This window comes from Cydia fagiglandana, chromosome 9 (genome assembly GCF_963556715.1).
Source record: "Cydia fagiglandana chromosome 9, ilCydFagi1.1, whole genome shotgun sequence".
In the NCBI taxonomy this organism is placed as follows: Eukaryota; Metazoa; Arthropoda; class Insecta; order Lepidoptera; family Tortricidae; genus Cydia; species Cydia fagiglandana.
Window position 1 is genome coordinate 11124824 of NC_085940.1, and position 19252 is coordinate 11144075.

Sequence of the window (19252 nt, forward strand, 5' to 3'; positions counted from 1 at the left end):
AGCCCCCTCCAGACTTTCGAAAATCGACGCCACACTCGCGTTCGCGGCTTCGCGCACGAGTGTGGGGGAGGCTTAATAAGTATAACATAGTATAATAATAGTCGACGTCAAAGATATGTTTACACTTTTGCACCTTACTCCTTTGTAATAAGGCCAAAAGTACGGCTTTAAAATGACAACGTTTTACACAAAAATAAAACGCTAATTACATAACTTACCATATTCGGAACCTAAGAACAATATTGAGAGTGGCAACACTGTCATAGGAGGCTATTCATAAATTACGTCATTTCAAATTTGAGGCAGGGCGAGGGTCTGGACATCGGATGATGGTAGCATGACACAGGAGGAAACGGTGACATGCGAAGCATGATTTTGGGGGCGGGAACACATCCTTATTTCTATGGCAACAAAGTTATATTACGATATATTTGGCTACTTTAGCCGTCACTATCTATTTCATACTGACTGTACATTTGCTTTATGAATGTGTAGTCGCCATTAGATATATATCGTAGCCACCAAGGTCGCTCAAAAATATCTGAACATGAACTTTAATTACATTATACATAATTTACATGGTTCAGATATTTGTGAATACCTCATCCGCTCCGATATATCTGATGGTGACTTTCAGCAAGAAGAAAAATCTTACCTGGTCGAGTCGTATCTTATTACGCGAGAAAACAATTCCCGAATTGATTATATCTCTAAAGTCATCCCTTGAACTGATGGACTTCATATTAACGTATCAACTTTTTATTTTTGGGCTTTCTCGGCAGCCCGTTCCCCGGACGAATGGCAATGGTTGCCGAAGCCGTAAAAGTCATCTGAATAATATAACTCGAAAAGAAATTTAAAACAACGAAATGCAAATTATTAGTAATATGACAGAAGTCATTCGTATGGGGGCTACCAAGGTTGACATTGACAGCACTTTTTATTTTACTTCGAGTAAAAATAGGCCGAAATCACTGCATACCAACATAACAAACATAATTTTGGTTATTTGAAGATCGAAACGAAACCAACCGAGTTTCCGAAAATGGCCGATAGTCGTAAAATGAAGAATGTTATGAAAATTTCTTTTGCTTATTGTAAGTTAAATACGCATCGAAAGCGATAGTTTTTATTCTCTAGTTATATTCTCTTAATTAGATAATAGATTAGAACAGCTTTTTCTTATCATACGTGCGTCTTATTCGTGAAACGTGTCAAAAACTTTTTTAGAAATTTGTAAGGCGCCATCTCTCTTCTTCCCTCGTTTTTTACCCCGTTCTGGTTTTTCGATTTTATATATATGATTTGCATTTGTGACCACCTGACGAAGCCTGCGTTGTGGATATCCTACCTAAAATTTTGATCATATTTTTATAGATGTTAAATAAAGACTTAGATAAAAAATTATATATATGTGAAGTGTAATTAAATCCAAAATAACAACTACATGCAAAAGTTCTTTTCCTTAACCTTTTAAGCTATAGGTAAGTAAGTACCTGCTAAATTATTTATTTAAGTACCTACCTAAATTTTTACCAATATTTTATTCAAAATCAAAGATCTAGTTGGAAAGAAATAAGTAGGTAGATAAAGAGTGAAATACTTCACGATTTCGTATGTCATTCTTGCGCAGAGCCATGCTTATCTCTCTCTGTTTCTAGTCAAATTTAAGTATATGAATTTAGAATTGCCGAAGTACTCACCCACAATGGAATGTAGGTTTGTTCGTTACCTTGTATCTCTCAGAGCGGAAATAGAAGCCGACTTCGTCGACTCCTAAGCGGATACACGTTGTTTATCAGCACTTTTATTACTAAAAGTTTATTTGTGACGTCCCGCGATAAAGGTACCTTATGGCGGCTGGCGCTTATGCCGCATAGCGTCGCAATAATATTGTTGTTGTTGTCCTAAGGCACCCCAGAGGTTCAAAGGGCCTTCACAAGCTCGCGCCACGCCTTCCTATCTTCAGCGACCGCTCTGGCCTCGCTCCAGCTCAACCCGACCGCTCGTAGCTCATTTGTGACGGACCGCTGCCAAGAGTGTACAGGGCGCCCGAGGCCACGGCTTCCGTCCGGCGGTTTCCAACCGAAAGCGATGGTTGCGTTGTTTGTTTCCCCTCTTCGAATAGTATGTCCTACCCGGGGTCCCTTTGTTTCCCATAAAGTTTTAAGTCATAATGTAACGTTTGTCATATTATCGTTAGTCATAAAACTGAAACCGTTAACTTTTCAGGATTATCGTAAGGTTATTGTATAGATCGGTTAGGTTAGGTTAGGTTTGTTTTATAGCAATCCTGAAAAGTTACGCGTTTCTGAGAAAAACCAATTATGACTAATGAAAATTCGGACAAACAATACATTATGGCTTAAAACTATTTGGGAAACAATAGAGACCCGTCCTACCCATCTCCATTTCCGTGTCGCGATTTCTTGGCCGATGGGTGTTTGCCGGCATATACGCCACAGGTCTTCGTTGCGCATAGTTTTTGGCCAGAAAACGCGAAGGATCGACCTGAGGGACTTGTTGACGAAGACTTGAAGCTTATTCGTTAGGCCCTTAGTCACTCTCCACGTTTCGCAGCCAAAAAGCAACACAGATTTCACAATTGATTCGAAGAGGGAAAGTTTAACACGTCGCGTGAGCACATCCGACTCCCAAACAGCCTTTAACTGCGCGAATGCAGCTTTCGCCTTCTTTATCCTGTTGTCGATGTCCTCATCCGCTCCACCTTTGCAGGATAATACGCTCCCTAGGTACACAAACTTTGACACCGAGTCTAGGCTCTCGCCCCCCAGTGATAGCGGATCCGTTGTCCTTGATTTAACTCGCATGCTGACTGTCTTGCGTCTGTTGATTTGCAGGCCCATCCTGTCAGCCTCTTCTTTAAGTATTTCAAGTTTGGCTTCTAGATAGGCCAGAGTAGGCGAAATCAACACGATGTTATCCGCGTAGTCTAAGTCCTCCAAAATGTTTGTGCCCCATGGTATACCTCTCGCTGTCGATACCACATTTCGCATGACGTCGTCCAGAAGAATCACAAATAGGAGCGGCGATAGTAGGCACCCCTGCCTTACTCCGGCTGATATCTGTATCGGCTCTCCAAGCTTCCTCTCGTGGACCACCCTGCAAGTGACACCTTCGTATAAGGAGCGTATTATGCGAATAATACAGGTGGGAATACCCCTCCTGTTTAGGCTTGACCACAACGCGCTCCACTTCACAGTGTCGAAGGCCTTTTCGAAATCGACGAAAGCCAAGAACAGTTCCGATTGCCATTCGTTCGACACACTGTTCTATAAGGATACGAAGGGTGTTGGTGTGGTCAGCGCAGGAGCGACCCGGGCGAAAACCCGCCTGTTCCTCACGCAGAGTGTCAGCTACTTTTGGTGCGATGCGATTAAGCAGGACTTTTGCCAAGACTTTGGCAGCAGCTGGAAGTAGAGTGATGCCGCGCCAGTTATCGCACCGCGATAGATCACCCTTCTTTGGGACTTTAACCAAGAGTCCTTGTTTCCACTCGGCGGGTACTTGTCCAGCTTCCCATATACGGGTTATTAGGGGATACAGTAGCGTTGCAGATGTGGCTATATCAGCCTTCAGCGGCTTTATGGATTTTAGAGCAATAATATTGGAGCGGCGTTAATAATAGCGTAAGCGCCAATCGCCATAAGGTACCTTTATCCGCAGGATGTCACATTCTGCTATATTATACTAACCCTGAACGGGGTAAAACGACAAATTGCTGATAGATACTTAGACAGATGAAACCTCCTCGCCATATCATAGTCTACCTTAATACGTAGGTTCTACGTAACGCGTATTAACTAGCCGTACCATTCGTATTCGAAAACACAAATCACTTGAAAACTGAAGGGTATGCCATTCACCATTTAAGTATTCAAATTTCAAACCTTATTATACACACAGAAAGATTTAAACTAACAAGACTCAGAAGAGACTTCATGTAGGTGTAAAATTGAATTCTAATGGTAACACGTGCACGCTTTACTAACTCGATGTGTTTTTAAAGATATATACTTCAGTATTTTCATTGGCATAGCCACGGTGCACGCAGGCAGCCTTTGAAAACACTTTCACATCATATCATGGCATAAGCCGTTAGAAACTGTTTTTCACCACACCAGCTCGGAAAGGCTTACTTTGCACTTCAAAAACTGAGAGCAAACAAAGTAATCAAATGCAAATTTTGAGTTATTTTGTTATGTTTGCTGGTAGAATTGACTTTTAAATCATGATTTTGGATGATAAATATTTAATAGCATTAATTTGTATTTGATTATTACATTTAATATTTGCTTCAGGTTGGTGTGGTGAAAGATTTTGTGTTTCAATTGGGGCAAATTTTGTTTAACCCTCGTGCTTTGAAACCCTCGCAACGCTCAAGATTCCATGTTTCGAATATTGATACTCGCAATATTAGCAAGAGCGGTTAAACAACAACTTTACCCCCTTGTAAAATAATAGTACATTATTGCAGAGGCCGGGAAAGGGCAATTCGTGGATGAGTTTCGATTTTGTCGGACGACGCGAAGCGGAGTCCGACAAAGAAGACGAATCCACGAATTGCTATTCCTGCCGAGGCATATATAGTGCTTTTCTCCAAACATGCGAGGAAATAAGCTAAAATAATTATTATTTAAGCATCAAGCATCACTCAAATCAAACCTTCACATCCAAAATGTCAAAAACAATTTCCCTCTTTAATTATTTTTTAAAAGTTAAAGGCACAAACTTATTCTGCCATTCAGTACCATTCAATATTCGTTCATTCAATATAATTGCGCAATATAGTTTGTCAAACCAACTTTTCAGTCAGTAAGAACCAGGAAAACTACACCCATCCTTTTCTTTTGGGTGCTAGTACTAGTGTAAGACAAAGATAGTATGATTCTCTTTGTCTATGTTTGAAATGAGAAAGTCCTTTGACAAACTATGTAAGCTTTATGAACACGGATGAGATTTAAAAAAAATATAAAAATAATCTTTGATTTTATTAAGCAGTATTCGCACGATCATACACGTGAAATGATAGCTGATCGGGTCGTGTAGAAGCGGCTCGCGGCAATAATAATTGGCTGTTTGCGTTTTTTATTATTAAAAAGTAAAAAACACTACAGTAATAAGTTATTACTGTAGTGTTTTTTTACTTCCCGTCCGCTAGAACAGGACAGCGATAGTTTGATGTTTTTTAGTTAGAGTTTGACATTAACGAAGAACTTCCCGTACTATTTTTGCTACAGTAAGGTGTACATTTCCGAGCATATTGGAGAAAATAACTATTTCAATATAGTCAGCTAAACTGAGGTACAAATTCAAAAACTCACCAGTAGTTTAGCTTCACGACCTTCTAGATGGAAAAACAGCAAGCCAATGACTTGACAATTTGCCTTGAATAACTGACAAAGCAACCTGCCTGTGTGGTGGGAGTGTAGGAGCGAGGGACGTATATGCTAGAAAGGGGCAATACGACCTACGACAGTGTTGCCACTCTCAATTTGAGATGCAATGGATAGTTGTTTGGTCGGATACCGGATATTCGGCCTGACCATCGGCCGGCGGAACAATACCTACATTTCGGTTTTTAGGTGCGCATTGTGCAGGTTTTAACCTGTTTCGTGGTGAACGTTGGCGCGGACTCATTTCTATGTTCGAAATGAGTAGGTACCTACGAACCTACGCGTGCAAGTGAGTGGATGTGGATGTTTAAATTGTTTTGAAATAATAAACGAGTAAGTACAATATGACCGTGACTGTTTCTTAAATCCAATTTGTTTGCTCTGAAATCTAGCAAAGTTACTATCCGGTATTCGGCCGGATAGTGGGTCACTAATGTCACTATCCGGTGCATCTCTACTCTCAATATTATTCTGAGGTTCCAAATATCGGTACAGTTGTTTAATTGTTGCTTAATTTGGAGATTGCCGCAATTTAATTTCTGATCAAATCGGTCGATTTGATCATCCCGCCTGGACTCCACTTAACAGCCGTAACACATTAGCGCGCCGTTCAAGGTCACGGTGCGCCAAACCATAGCCTGATGTCATGTAGGTATGTACTTAGTCCAAAATTATGTTATTTACTAATTATGTTATTTATATGCATTGAACGTTAAATCTGAACCAATTCGATTACTATTCTATAGTGAATCAGCATGACTAGAAAAAGCGCGGCAAATTTAAAACATGTATGTAAAAAAAACATTATAGGTTTCAATAGCCCTCATAGACCTGACTTTTATCTCGATATCGTAATTTTCTAGCGACAAACCCATTATCTATACAAAACTGTCGCAAAAATGTTATCGCTTGTATATCGTGGTACAGGATAGGATGGAGCCATATACTTACTACTTGCTTGCAGGTATCGTAATCAAACAAAGTGCTTGCTAAGTAGCTAAATACGCGCAATGTATTTTTATGTCAAAAATAATGTATTTATTTAATGTTAATTTACTATGAATTATATAGTATGTACGCATATTGTTTTATCCACAAATATGAACAATTGTAATTAATTTACAAAACATAATTTATACGGCCACAAATAAAATATTAAATGCTTCTAAAGTCTGTTTGGTTATTTCTACATGGAAACGAAGTCATTCCAAATTATAAAAACATTAACTGAACACCTTATTGCTACCTGCATTCACCGCTCGCCGCTCAGCTACCCACTGACGTTAATACCACGGCCTTACGTGACAGGACTCTGAGTCAGGGGAGTGGCACACTTGGTCCGCCATTTTAGTCAGTAATTCCATGTTTGGGTGCGCTTGCGTTCAGTCGAGTTTTGGAATATTACTGCAAATTTTTGTTGTTTGTTAATTTGTTGGTTATGGTGTCGACTTTTATTGCCCTAGTCGCCAAAATAAATGATGTTACTTAGTGAAATTTTAACCGACACCACACGGTAAAAATAAGTTTAACAATAATTACTTAGTTAAAAATCGAGTAAAAACGGTATTTCTAATACTTAACTTATATTTTTTGCTATTCAATTAAAGAGTACTAACAAAATCCTAACTCAATTAATTAGTGCAAATATTTTAAGGTTTGCGATTCCTGCTCGGCCTTGCGTCGTAAGGTGCCCGGTACCACTGTATTGCAGCAATAACTAGAAATGCTTACTTTGGGGAACATTAGCAACTGTCGTTTTTGATCATTACATTTTAGTGGTGAGGGGTGGTACTTAAATGACCGCTATTGAAACCTTAACCTTGGTTTAAACTTATAGGCGCGAAGATTTGAAATCCCTAAGAAAATTTTAATTTCGCGTCTTTTTCTGCTATCAAATTGGGGGTGTTTCGGTATAATAGCCCAATATAATTGGCCTATTATTGTATTAAATTTAACGCGCACGCAAAGACGGAAAGCCTGCAATTATATAAAATTTACTTTCTTATTTACAGCACTCTTGCCCAGATTAAAGCTGATGATTAGTTCGAATCTAGTCTCCCATATTTTTTAATTTCACTGGTACATATGTCTTGACCGAGTAAATAGTAAATATACTAAATACTTTTTTAAATATTCGCGCTCGGGGCGATGGAAGTTTCATCGTTCCGCCGCCCGCTCCATGCAACGACCAATCGCGTTAGGTCGCTGGCTCGTGCGCGGCAACTTTAAAGCAACGATAACGTTTTTGATGGTTTTTTGTGTTACGAATCATATTTCAAGCCGATTTTTACAGTATTCGACGATCGAGAACTCATAACGAAAATCCCATATGATATTGATCTATTACCATTTTTAACCAGGAAATTAAAGCACAACCCCATAAAACCCACCATACGGTATTATTTAGTGTTCGATTAAATTGCAACGCTTGTACTTATTATAATTTGGAAATAATGAGAGAAAAAATAGCCTATTACCATTTTTGAGGACGGAAATATACTGAATTTAAAAATAACCGTAGGTTACTTACTTTAAATGTAGGATACATAATTATTTTTGGTGTGATTCATGCTTAATATTATAAAGCAAATATTTCTCTATGAGTATTAATTTTAAAAATGTTATTAATATTTTTTACTAATTTTCTGTGAATTTTTATATATTTAAATTTTTTTTTAAATACCTAAATGTAATATATTTATTTGGATTATGTGTCGACGTAATCACTAGATTTATTGTCTGTCCCATACACCGGAAATTTCAGCTATTACTAATTATTTCCATTCCGCCATACTAGCCGACCGTACCTTTCTTGGGCTATTGTGCGGAGGTGTTTAGCGATCAAGGCTTGACGAGTGACACTCGACGGTGAATGGGGGCCATTAGAGCCGCGCTGAGTTCGCCGTTTCCTGGGGAGCAAAGTCGCTCGGAATAACGCGCGTTTTATTTTGAATATGGAACGCGAGTGCTCGACGTTGCGTAAGTACGGTTGCAATGTTCAACATTTTAGGGCTTTGTAGTACTTAGGGGCCCGGGGCCTCAATTTTACCAGCTTGACAATATAAGACATTTTGAATTTGCCCTACATTTTTGTCTCCACAATAGACAATATCAGATGACTTTTTAACTGGTTAGTGTGGCATGCATAGGTATACTTAGAATATACTTAAGCTCTATCACGACTTATGAGTTTCGATTGTGAGTTCCTATAATTGGCTTCCTGTGTCTACTATAATTTGAATAATTTCTATGTTAATAATTCCATAGCTGTTGGATCTCCAAATAAATAAAATAAATAAATAGATGCCATCACCTACAATGTAATTGTTAAGTAAGCTAGCTGTTAGCGGACTTGACGAGTTGCGCGACTAATGTTTTTACCTCTGTGAGATTTTCATAACGAATTCACTGCTGCGCACTAAGCTTTTAGCCTTTGTAGCGTGTAGCAAAAAACGCCTACGAACGGTGAACCCGTCCACCGAATCGCTGGCAGATGATTTAAACAAAACTACCTATTTCATTCTCAGAGGTAGACTCCAAAAAGTAACTGAAAAAGAAACACTTTTTAAAACTTAAAACACAAAGTAATGCTGCATTCCGAATTTCACATAAAACCACAATACATTTTCAACTTGTACATTTCAGAAGGCCGCGCTTCGAAAAACCCGCCTCTTTTCATCCACACTTCAGTAATAAAAGCCACCACTTGTGCATTTTGAAAGGATGTAACTAAAGAGTGAATAAAAAGGTGGCACAGTTGGATGTTCGACCGCGGCACGTAGAGTCAGAATTTAAATTAACCACTTCATATTCCGGCTTGTTCGCTGAAACATTTATATGACCGCAAAGCGGCAGCCACGTATCATATAACGGTGTAATAACGCGAATTTCTAATTCTATGCTAATTACACTTGTATCCAGGCAAATTTTGTACTAATTATTTTTAGACTTTGGTCTAACTTAATATTAACTATTGCTTTTAAAGTGTTAAAGACGAGAGGGACATAATTTATTCGGAACCTTTTAAAAAAAAGTGTCCACAGTTGTTCATACAAATTTTGGGTGTCAATTTTGTAACGGTCCATACAAAATGTATGTGAAAATGCGTTTCAAAACTGGCATTTTATTTGGGACACTTTTTTTCTTTTGAAATCGCTAGGCCTCGTGATTCGGAGTAGAAATAACCCAAAAGTTGACGGATGTTTAAAAAAAATAGATGGTACACTTTTAAGTGAAAATGCCTAGATAGATGTACCTACATGGATAAATACATATATTTATAATATCCATAACTAAGGAACAATCTGTGATGAACTGATGAACACACATTTATTATACCTACTTTACACTCTGCACTCGACCTGCGACTATTAAGGCGGGATTCCACCAGTGTGCGGTACTGTGCGGCACAAGCACATCACTGGTGGAATCCCGCCTTTAGATATGCTAATATTTGAATTTGTATAATCACGTAACACGAACAGCAAATACTAACCAATTCCCAAACTAATAGCAATTCATTATCACGGCTATGCATTGCAACGCATAATCAGTGAACTCGCCTCTCCGTTTAATTAGCATAAGAATATTTAAACAAGCAGTTCTCTGTTACTCCGTTTTCTAATTTCGCTCTTCAATAATTAATTCAAAAACACTATTGTCAATGAGTATAATACAGCCTATCTGCGCGTTTTGAGATGTACAAGTTGGGAGAGACAAGGAACAAAGGGCTTTTAGAGCGACCGCTCTTTTCGAAGATGCGCCGTTGAAACATCAAAGAGTTCACTTTGAAAATTGTTAATGAACTCAATCGCTATCCGCTCTCAGTGTTCATTTTCGCGTATTTAAATGAAAAAGGTGTTATTTGAGAAGAACTTTACCGGGGTATTGTGGCAGTGGCACTATGACAGTGGTATTAAATACATAGTTACAGTAAGTAGTAAAGCAGAGGAAATCTGAAATACAAAAGGTCACTTTTAAACTTAATCCAATTATTTGTCTATTTTTATATGAAAATGTCTAATCATTTTCGAAGATAAGTATAATATATTAAGATTATTAAGCTATCTAAACGCTAGTTTAGTTTTATGATAATTTGAAATCTATTTATCAAAGTAGGTATAGATCGTATCCTAAATTCCCTCCGTATTACGGTAAGCAGAACCACAGAATAAATAATAGTACTAGGTACAGAAGACTCACTCTCTAACAAAACGCGTCTGTCACGATCAGCACAGATATGGCCGCTAGGTGGCGACAGCGCCACGCGCGGCTTATGGCAAACCCTAAAATTGGGGTGGAACGGATGGACTTTTAGCTACCTGTAGCAAAGCGACGAAATCGCGGAGTGAGCCACGCCTGGTAGAACGCTAAGTTTCAGTTCATTAAGATATATTTTTATGAGAACTTAAACGTAGTAAACATGTTTGTTAAAAAACGACTGGCGTTCTGAAAATAGAAATTTGGCTATTACTTTTGGAATAGACTAGAAAATATTTATTTATTTACAGAAATCGCGAAACGCCTGGTTGACGTAACTGGTGGCCGAAGAGCTGGCGGCTACCTCGCACAACGTATCAGCATTGCGATACAGCGAGGAAATGCCGCCAGCATCCTTGGTACAATGCCTCAGGGGCCTATTTTAGATTTAAGCTAGTTATTAATTTCGTTTAGTAGTACCACTGTATATAATATATATTGTATGTAAATAAATAAATATATTTTACTTGAATACGTAACAATCAAATCTTATTCCGGGGTGATAGTCCCTTATGGTTTTGCCTAGCTCTGAATCCCCTCAGCAACCTACTGAAGGATTTGGGACTAGGTTGCACCAAATAAGCAAGACTTAATGGAGCTACTGAAAACCACAGAAGTCTTCAGAAGTGCCATCAACGTGGAGTTTGGTGTCGATAAATGGTTATGCATGTACAGCGGGGGAGTATTGTAAATTCAACAAATTTACTACTTTCTGAGACAATGCCTTTCAGATCTATCTCTGAATCAGAAACTTATATAATAAAATAAAATGCTCTAGGTCGAGTCATTCGGTGGTACCCAGAAGGCCGGCCACATCGCCCCGATGGATAGCAATGTTGATCCGCTAAGCGAAATATTGGCCAGCCCTCTGGCCACCAGAAGCCTCAATAAAGCGCCTTGTTAGCTCCTTATAGAGGCGACACACGCTAGGATCCCAAGGCCCCAGGATTTGTACCCCAAACGTCCCAAATATGCAACTACTACCAAGGGATATTTGAGAATTTTTTGGCTTTCTAGACAAGCGTTCGACCCATACCTACTACAAGACAGCGTCGTTTCAACCCTTCGAATGACGTCGTTGATAACGTCCGAGATTTTCCATAATGATGTCATTTTACTTATTCATAAATCCTCATCGTTTGTTTTGTAAAATAATTCATGTGTGATATTATTAGCAGCGAGTCGTGCGTGAGTAAATAATTACTTTCAGTAAGTAGGTACCTACGATGACTTAGCTGGCAAAGTGTGAGTTTCAGTGGGTATCGGGTATGTCCTCTGCCAGGAAAAACACATCTTGCCAATTATCGAGTTCACGTAAATTGCTAGATCAGCTTGAAGACTACATATTAATAACACAGTCAGTTATGTTTTTGTCAGTGTTAGGTACACGAGCAACGAACTAACATGGAATTAACGGTAAGTGTTAGTGTTCCCTTAATAATTTTACGGCGTAGGTAGGGCCCAAGAGCCGAGAGAGTGGGAGACCGAAGCTAAGTCGTTTCATGTACATATTTACTGTACGCCACTGTGGATGTACCGACAAGGTACCTATTCGTTTTTTTTTAATGCACGTGTTATTGACGCTGAATATCGAGACGTTGGCAATAGATTTTGGCAATCCCGGGTGCTGAAGTACGTGGCAGATAAATGAGTGACATCCATTAATAAAACTATTAAATACCTACATAAGAACTTTTAATTAGATTTGTGGTTGTATGCGATACTACGGTAGCTAATATAAATATACCACATAATTTGTGTAGGTATCACAAATCATTAAAAAGGAATAGATTGGTACCTACATGAAAATAATATAATTTCATTATTCCTGAGAATCATGAGATATGAATGGCATTTCAGTCGGTCCGTTAAATGCAATACAGTTTCAGAATTGTATACGTAACACCATAAATTACAATTTACATTTTCATTTCAGAAATGTATTGCAGTTCTCCTGCTCATCATAGCAGTTACTGAAATTACTGCAACAAAGGATCAAAATGCAGAGGGGACTGACTCGCCGAACAAACAAAACTTTAATCCATTAGGGAGTTTAGTACTAAACCAAAACAGCTCAGAGTCAACAAAAGATTTGGTACGAGTGAAGCGCCAGTACTATCCAGATCCTTATTATTACGGAAGAGGTAAGTTGTAACTGTGTTTTCACGCGCTTTTGTTTTGTAAAATGGTGTTAATGTTATCTGCGTGTTTGCGACGAGGGAGCACTTCAATATTTTACCGAGCACAGTAAAGTCTAAGAAATAACTATATAAAAAAATTTAATATTTAGGGAAGACTTTGTTTAGCTGGAGGTTAGTAAGGCTTGTACCTTCCATACGACTTAGCTAAGCTAGGAATAAGTTCGCCTTTGTACACATTAACTGTATTCTCTCTGTGTTATCATGTACTTGTTTTGTGCAATAAAGTGTTTACTACTACTATAGGTACAACTTGATATGCCTAAGTACCTACCACATCATTTATAGGTGAAGAATAGGTACGATGCTTATCTGGTCTATAATCTATTCAAAAATTTGTTAACGTTTCAGGACCATATTACCCAATCCCAATATTTGTGGGCGGCGGCTTCGGATTTGGAGGCTATGGCAGAGGATTTGCTGGACGGGGTTACGGCGGGCGAGGGTTCGGTGGCAGAGGGCTCGGCGGAAGAGGGCTTGGGGGGAGAGGCATCGGCGGCATTGGGGCGAGAGGTGGATTTGGTGGTGGTCGAGGAGGTGGTGGACGGGGTTAAAATTTAAATATAAGTTTAACAATAAGGCATTGAGTCCGTCATGCGTACCTTTTTTATATTCCATAAAGTTTAAAATAAATAAATAACCATAAATAGCAATATCTAATAAAGTTTTCCATCTCAACATTCATTTCACGGGATAGATAATACCTACCTACCTAGTGCCTTAAAAATTTGGGAGGTGTGTGTGCAGCTAAAGCCAACACGTAGAGGCGTTTTCGACAATTAGGTAAATGAAATGTAAAGTGTAAAGGGTATAGGGAATGCAAATCGGTTATTTTTTGTATGGAAATAACCGCGGATTCGGTTAAAAACCGATTATTTCCATACAAAAAATAACCGATTTGCATTCCCTAAAAGGGTATAAGTTGGTAAAATTTAAGTGTTTGCACCCATTAGTTATAAAACTTTATCTTTTGAAAATAAAGATTCATGGAAAATAAAGATATTTGAACGAAAGAGCGAGCAGCCTCAGCATAATTAAGCATCGTACCTACTTATAATTATACCTACTATCTGTAAAGTTCGAATAACTAATTATCGTTGGTTAGGCATCGGAGTTATCACCACACGTTACGATTATTGTCTTGAACATTTGGAAGGTGTGTGTGGAGTTGAAGCCAACACCAATAGAGGCCCTTTCGACAATTAAGTACTTAAATGAAATGTAAAGGAGTATGGTATATTTATGGAGAACTGGCCCCAATTTCACATCGGTGACAGGTGCGAGAATTGTAAAACATCACTGTTGCTGACGTCGCAGGCATGGGCTACGGGCTACGATTACCACTTACCGTCGGGCGGGCCGTATTCCTGTTTGCCATTGTATATGTCAGTAACAGTGATATTTTACAATTGTCGCACCTGTCACCGTGGTGAAATTGGGGCCTGGTCGTCTTCCTTCCTCTTAAGAGCATGTAAGGCGGCTATCAGCCTATTACACTGGATGTGATTCACACGGTTCACACGTCGCTCCGATGTTTGAGCGTCCGAAAAGATGGATGTAATAATAAGCCCTTATGCGCGTATTATAGCTATATCCCGCTATCGAAGCGACGTGCGAATCGCATCCGGTGTGATAAGTTGTCATACACATTATTATGGTGTTATCACTGATACTAATCACCTTATTTTTTTTATGACCATGGATATATACAAGTCGTATTCATAAACATTACATAAAATAACCGCCTTAATAACATCAATGTTGCCGGTTTACAATCACTTGACATTATTATTTTTATTATAGCCGGTCAAACCTGTTTGTCAGTAGAAAACGACGTGAAATTCAAATTTTCTATGGGATGATCCTTCACGACTACATTTTTTTTAATTTGCCAAGCAATTTGAAAATTGCTTGACAGAATGCTGTTGAGAATTATGGCAACATTATGTTCTAATGTCACAACCAAAAATGTCAGTATCAGTAGTGTCAGTGTCATTCAGAATGCACTGTGTAGGATTTGAGTTTGGATTTGGAATACATTAAATTAATCATTAGTGCACATATTTAATGCTAATTTACATTAAGCATTAATTAAAACAATTGAAGTTCATTTGTGAAGTGATCTAATAACAGAAAGGTGTCCACAGTGGCTTCATTCACTCTGCAACCGGCAAATAGGAGGCCATACAATGCTCTACCCATTTTCATAGAAGAGCTAGATCAAGCAACATTTCAAAATTAATAGAAGTGATCAAGTTTAAACTCGAAGAAAATTAATGAAGGTTAGTATACTAGTTTTAGACCCAATAAGCGCATTATTGTAATTATATACTGGTTTGCCATTGAACGTAATAATCATAAATTATTCATTAACCGCAAGATTGCAGCACGCATCTAACATTCCACTATCCGGTTTCCAGATCTCAAAATGGACGGCACATACGACGAAATCATCTCCGATAATCCGTTCTTTGTTGAACTGAAAAACGAATATGCAAACTTGTTTCAACACTGTATAACACAGTCATGGATTATATGCGTTCCTAGAATAGGAAGTTTGAACACTCGTGTATTCACAGTAGAGGACTTCTGTGCTCATATTTTAGTTCCAAGTGAAGAACTTCCTGAAACGCACTATACAACTCTGAAAGAGAAACAAGTGACTGTCACCAACAAGGTCATCACACTAGAAGTGACCAAAGCTCTTCCTTTACAGAGCCACATATTGTTTGAAGAAACATTCTACACAGAAGACTTCTTTAAATACAAGGTTTGGTGTATAGAAAGCCCACTAGAACCCACTACAGCAAGTGATGACAATGCAATTGCTAAGGAATATTTAACATCAATAAATAACTGCATTGATTTACTGTGGACTCAAGCCGCAGGTCGGCAAGTGTTAGACCAAATAGAACAGAATGTACAGCAATTCATAAAGAAACATCCAACTTTGCCTGTAGCTATTGCACCTCTTCGAGATTTGGTGAGTGAACTATACACCCAGTGCCTGCAAACTGTACTACAAAATCGTAGGATTAGAGAAAAATCCAAATCATGTAAGCAGATACTAGAGAATGTCAAACTCGCTGTTGAATGCTACATGCAACATCTGTTATTCAACCATTTGTTCAAACCTATTTGTACATGTTGTGCTTATGAAGACTCACATCTTAATAAGAAAATAAGAAATATGAGTGACATACAACTCAGGGATTTAGACATAAAAAAAGACCTGTACCCTGCTGTACCAAAAGCTAAACAGATTCTTTCAAAAATTGACTCTTATAATACTGTGTTGGAAAAGATTTTGTGTGTTAAACAGGCACTCAATGCGATCAACAAGAAAGATAGTAGTAACAATGTTGTTCTTCTGACTGCAGATGACATGTTACCGGTGTTTGTATTTCTGGTTATAAAATCAGGTTTGCCAAACTGGTATAGTCAGCTAATGTATATGAAAGAATTCCGGTTTAGCGGTATTGGCAAAGGGGGTGGTGATGAGGGTGCCTTCCTAATAACCACTTTAGAAGCTGTAATAGAGCACATTCAGTCAGGAGCCTTAGGAGGCTTACCGGATCCTGAAGCCTATTACTATGAAAGCAATCTAACAGAGGATAACCTTAAGGATGGGAAGCCTAGAAGAGGAAGCTTAACTGAATCAATTTCAACATCTGATACTAATGGTGGGGATGAAACATTAGAATACATATTTGAGCTCATCAAAATGAATCATGCTGATCAAATAAGAGTCATATTGGAAAGGAATGAGAAAAATCTACAAAAGCTGCAAAGGAATGAAAACAGTGTTTTTAACAAAATGTTAGAGACTGACTTTAGCAGTGAGGAGGACAGTGATGCTGACAATGAAATTGATGAAACACAAGTTTACCAAAAACTTTGTCACCCATTATGCAGTTGCAAGAAGTGTTGCCACAAATTATCTAAAAGGTTGTTGAAATCTTCACCTACTGTTACATCTAGAGATAGCCATGGCCTGACACCTTTACATGTAGCCTGCATTCATGGAAAGGCAGCAGTGGTGGAGCTATTAATTGAAATGAACTCAGAGGTTAATGCTACAGATCTCAATGAATGTACGCCACTTCACTATGCTGCATCTAGAGGACACCAGAATGCTTTGCTGTTGCTGGTTCATTCAGGTGCCAATGTGAATCAAGCTAATATAGACAAAAATACGCCACTGCATTTAGCTGTTAATAATGGCCACATAAATTGTGTGAAAGCTTTAATATACTTTTCTGAACACAACAGGAAGAAAATTAATGTAAACTGTGCTAGTCAAAATGGCAACACACCTTTGCATCTTGCATCAAAGTGGGGTTATGAAGGCATAGCTAAGCTTCTCATAGAAAACGGTGCCGAGCCATCCTTGCAAAATCGCTATAACAAAACAGCCTTTGATTATGCACATAACCTGAGAATACTTAAAGTTTTAAAAACTTGTACTCCTAACTTGTATGAATACATACACATAACCAGCCCCAACATAAAACCACTGGAATGTAAACCTGACCAAGAGTTAAATAAGAAATTAACTACTGTGAATAATAATATTAATAATCAATCAGATCATGCATCAAAGACGGTTCAAAATTTGAAAACTCTTGAGAAAATATCAAAAGCCATTTCATATGCTGATGTAAAGCTGGCTTGTTTCTACATGAATATCAACTATGAGGATTATACAGACAACAATAGTAATGTTGGTATCAGCAGCACCAATGCAACATTCTGCCATCCGCTATGCGAGTGTGAAAACTGTAAAACCAAGACTTCACCAGCAAAAACCTTGTATGACGTCAATTTTGCAGACTCAAATGGATTTACAGCGCTCCATCATGCTGCTCGCTGTGGATTAGACGAACTTTGCAACATATTGATCCTGAACAATGCCAATCTAAACTGTGCCAATAAGAAAGGTCAGACACCTCTACACTTAGCTGCTTTAAACAATAAGATCATAGTGATCCGTACACTCCTAAATAACGGCGCGAACGTGAATGCAACCGATTGGGCTGGCAACACGCCGTTGCATGATGCTAGCCACCAGGGGAACATTGGTGCTGTCAAAGTTCTCATCAGCTTTAATCCTGATGTATCAATATGCAACAGTTCTGAGAAAACTGCCTTGGACACTGCCAAAGAGAAAGTCTATCTTACTATTATTGATTTGATTGAGAAGTATGCTAAAACTTAAAGACTTGAATAACTCTTAAGGGGCCCACAGATTACCAGTTAATTGCAAAAGGTGAGTTCCGAATAACTGACAGGTTGATATCGTCCGGCGAACTGGTAATCTGTAGAAGTAATTTACTATTAACTTCCTAATATGTATGTATTTAATATAAGAAAAATCCGCACTACTATTTAAAATATCTTAAATTACATGACATTGTATGAAAGAAATTGTAATTATCAATTTAAAATAATGTTGGCCATGATTATTTTTTATTCTATATTTGCTTTATGATTTTATTTTGATTCAAAATATTTACCCTGCATTGCTTGCACAAATGGGTTTTATGTGCCATTACCATGGCCAGTTTCTTGCCATTTTATTTCTGTAAGACTGAATTTACTTATTACTACTAAGAGTAAAAAATTGTTTTTGTCTCTATACTAATGATACGAATTTTTCTAGAGTTAGACCAAGAAAAGTCTGTAGCGATTTTGACAGCCCAAGCAGTGCATATGTTATTTATACGTCAATTTCATAGAAGTTGACATTTAAAATAACGCACTGCGTGGGCTTTCAAAATCTCTGCAGGCTTACCTTGGTCTAACTCTACTAGATGACTGACAATAATCTACGTCATGTTTTTAGGATAGGTAGATGTAATTTAGAAATAAGACAAATCAGCTTATAAAAATTCTTGTTAGCTATATTTAATTTGAAACTTCATGTTATAAACATACAAACATTGAACTTATTTATATCCATTTTTACACGCATGTGTAAAATTTACATTCATTCTGTGCCACTTATAAAACCAATGTCAGTTAAAAAAATCTCATGAATTATTGAACTGAATGTCGAATATACAAAAAACAAATTATTAATTTACCTAGGCCTATTATATGCATTATATTATAGAATTCATTATCTTGTGGCTGATGTTAATAAGTTAAAAACAATAACGTAAGGATTAAATTAAAAAAAAAAACCCTTAGAAAACGAATGCTCTGGTCACTAATCCTAAAAACCTAAGATCCATCACGGACATATTTATTTACACTGAATTTGTGCACGAAGCTCATAATTACAATATACAATTAAAGAGCAAGCAGTTCAAACTCACAACATATGCTGGTCACTGGGTTTACAACAATTAGATTTATACCTTACATGTAAGGCCC

General features: G+C 37.9%; 2 protein-coding genes, 1 long non-coding RNA gene and 1 other non-coding gene across 4 annotated transcripts; 2 read left to right on the plus strand and 2 right to left on the minus strand.

The window, feature by feature from the left end:
• Positions 1-1588: 1588 nt before the first annotated feature.
• On the minus strand, positions 1589-1699 carry LOC134667817 (U6 spliceosomal RNA). The gene has a single exon (XR_010098697.1). It is a non-coding gene; the product is annotated as a U6 spliceosomal RNA (small nuclear RNA).
• Positions 1700-1897: 198 nt separating this feature from the next.
• On the minus strand, positions 1898-2624 carry LOC134667635 (uncharacterized). Its single transcript, XR_010098669.1, has 2 exons — positions 2394-2624; positions 1898-2134 (listed from the first exon to the last, which is right to left on the minus strand). It is a non-coding gene; the product is annotated as an uncharacterized LOC134667635 (long non-coding RNA).
• Positions 2625-11919: 9295 nt separating this feature from the next.
• LOC134667770 (pupal cuticle protein 36-like) lies at positions 11920-13428 on the plus strand. The gene is made up of 3 exons (XM_063525183.1): positions 11920-12092; positions 12613-12820; positions 13226-13428. Exons 1-3 carry the CDS (start codon positions 12081-12083, stop codon positions 13426-13428), a joined length of 423 nt encoding a protein of 140 aa, XP_063381253.1. The 5' UTR covers positions 11920-12080.
• A 1462-nt stretch (positions 13429-14890) lies between these two features.
• Positions 14891-19126, plus strand: LOC134667354 (ankyrin repeat domain-containing protein 27-like). The gene is made up of 2 exons (XM_063524727.1): positions 14891-15156; positions 15295-19126. The coding sequence occupies exon 2, from the start codon at positions 15303-15305 to the stop codon at positions 18090-18092; it is 2790 nt and encodes a 929-aa protein (XP_063380797.1). The 5' UTR covers positions 14891-15156; positions 15295-15302; the 3' UTR covers positions 18093-19126.
• The last annotated feature ends 126 nt before the right edge of the window (positions 19127-19252 follow it).

Coding starts and splice junctions, on each gene's coding strand:
- LOC134667770 (XM_063525183.1), top strand. Junction 12,821..13,225: donor TCCTTATTATTACGGAAGAG/GTAAGTTGTAAC, acceptor TTAACGTTTCAG/GACCATATTACCCAATCCCA.
- LOC134667354 (XM_063524727.1), top strand. CDS start 15,303: ATGGACGGCACATACGACGAAATCATCTCCGATAATCCGTTCTTTGTT.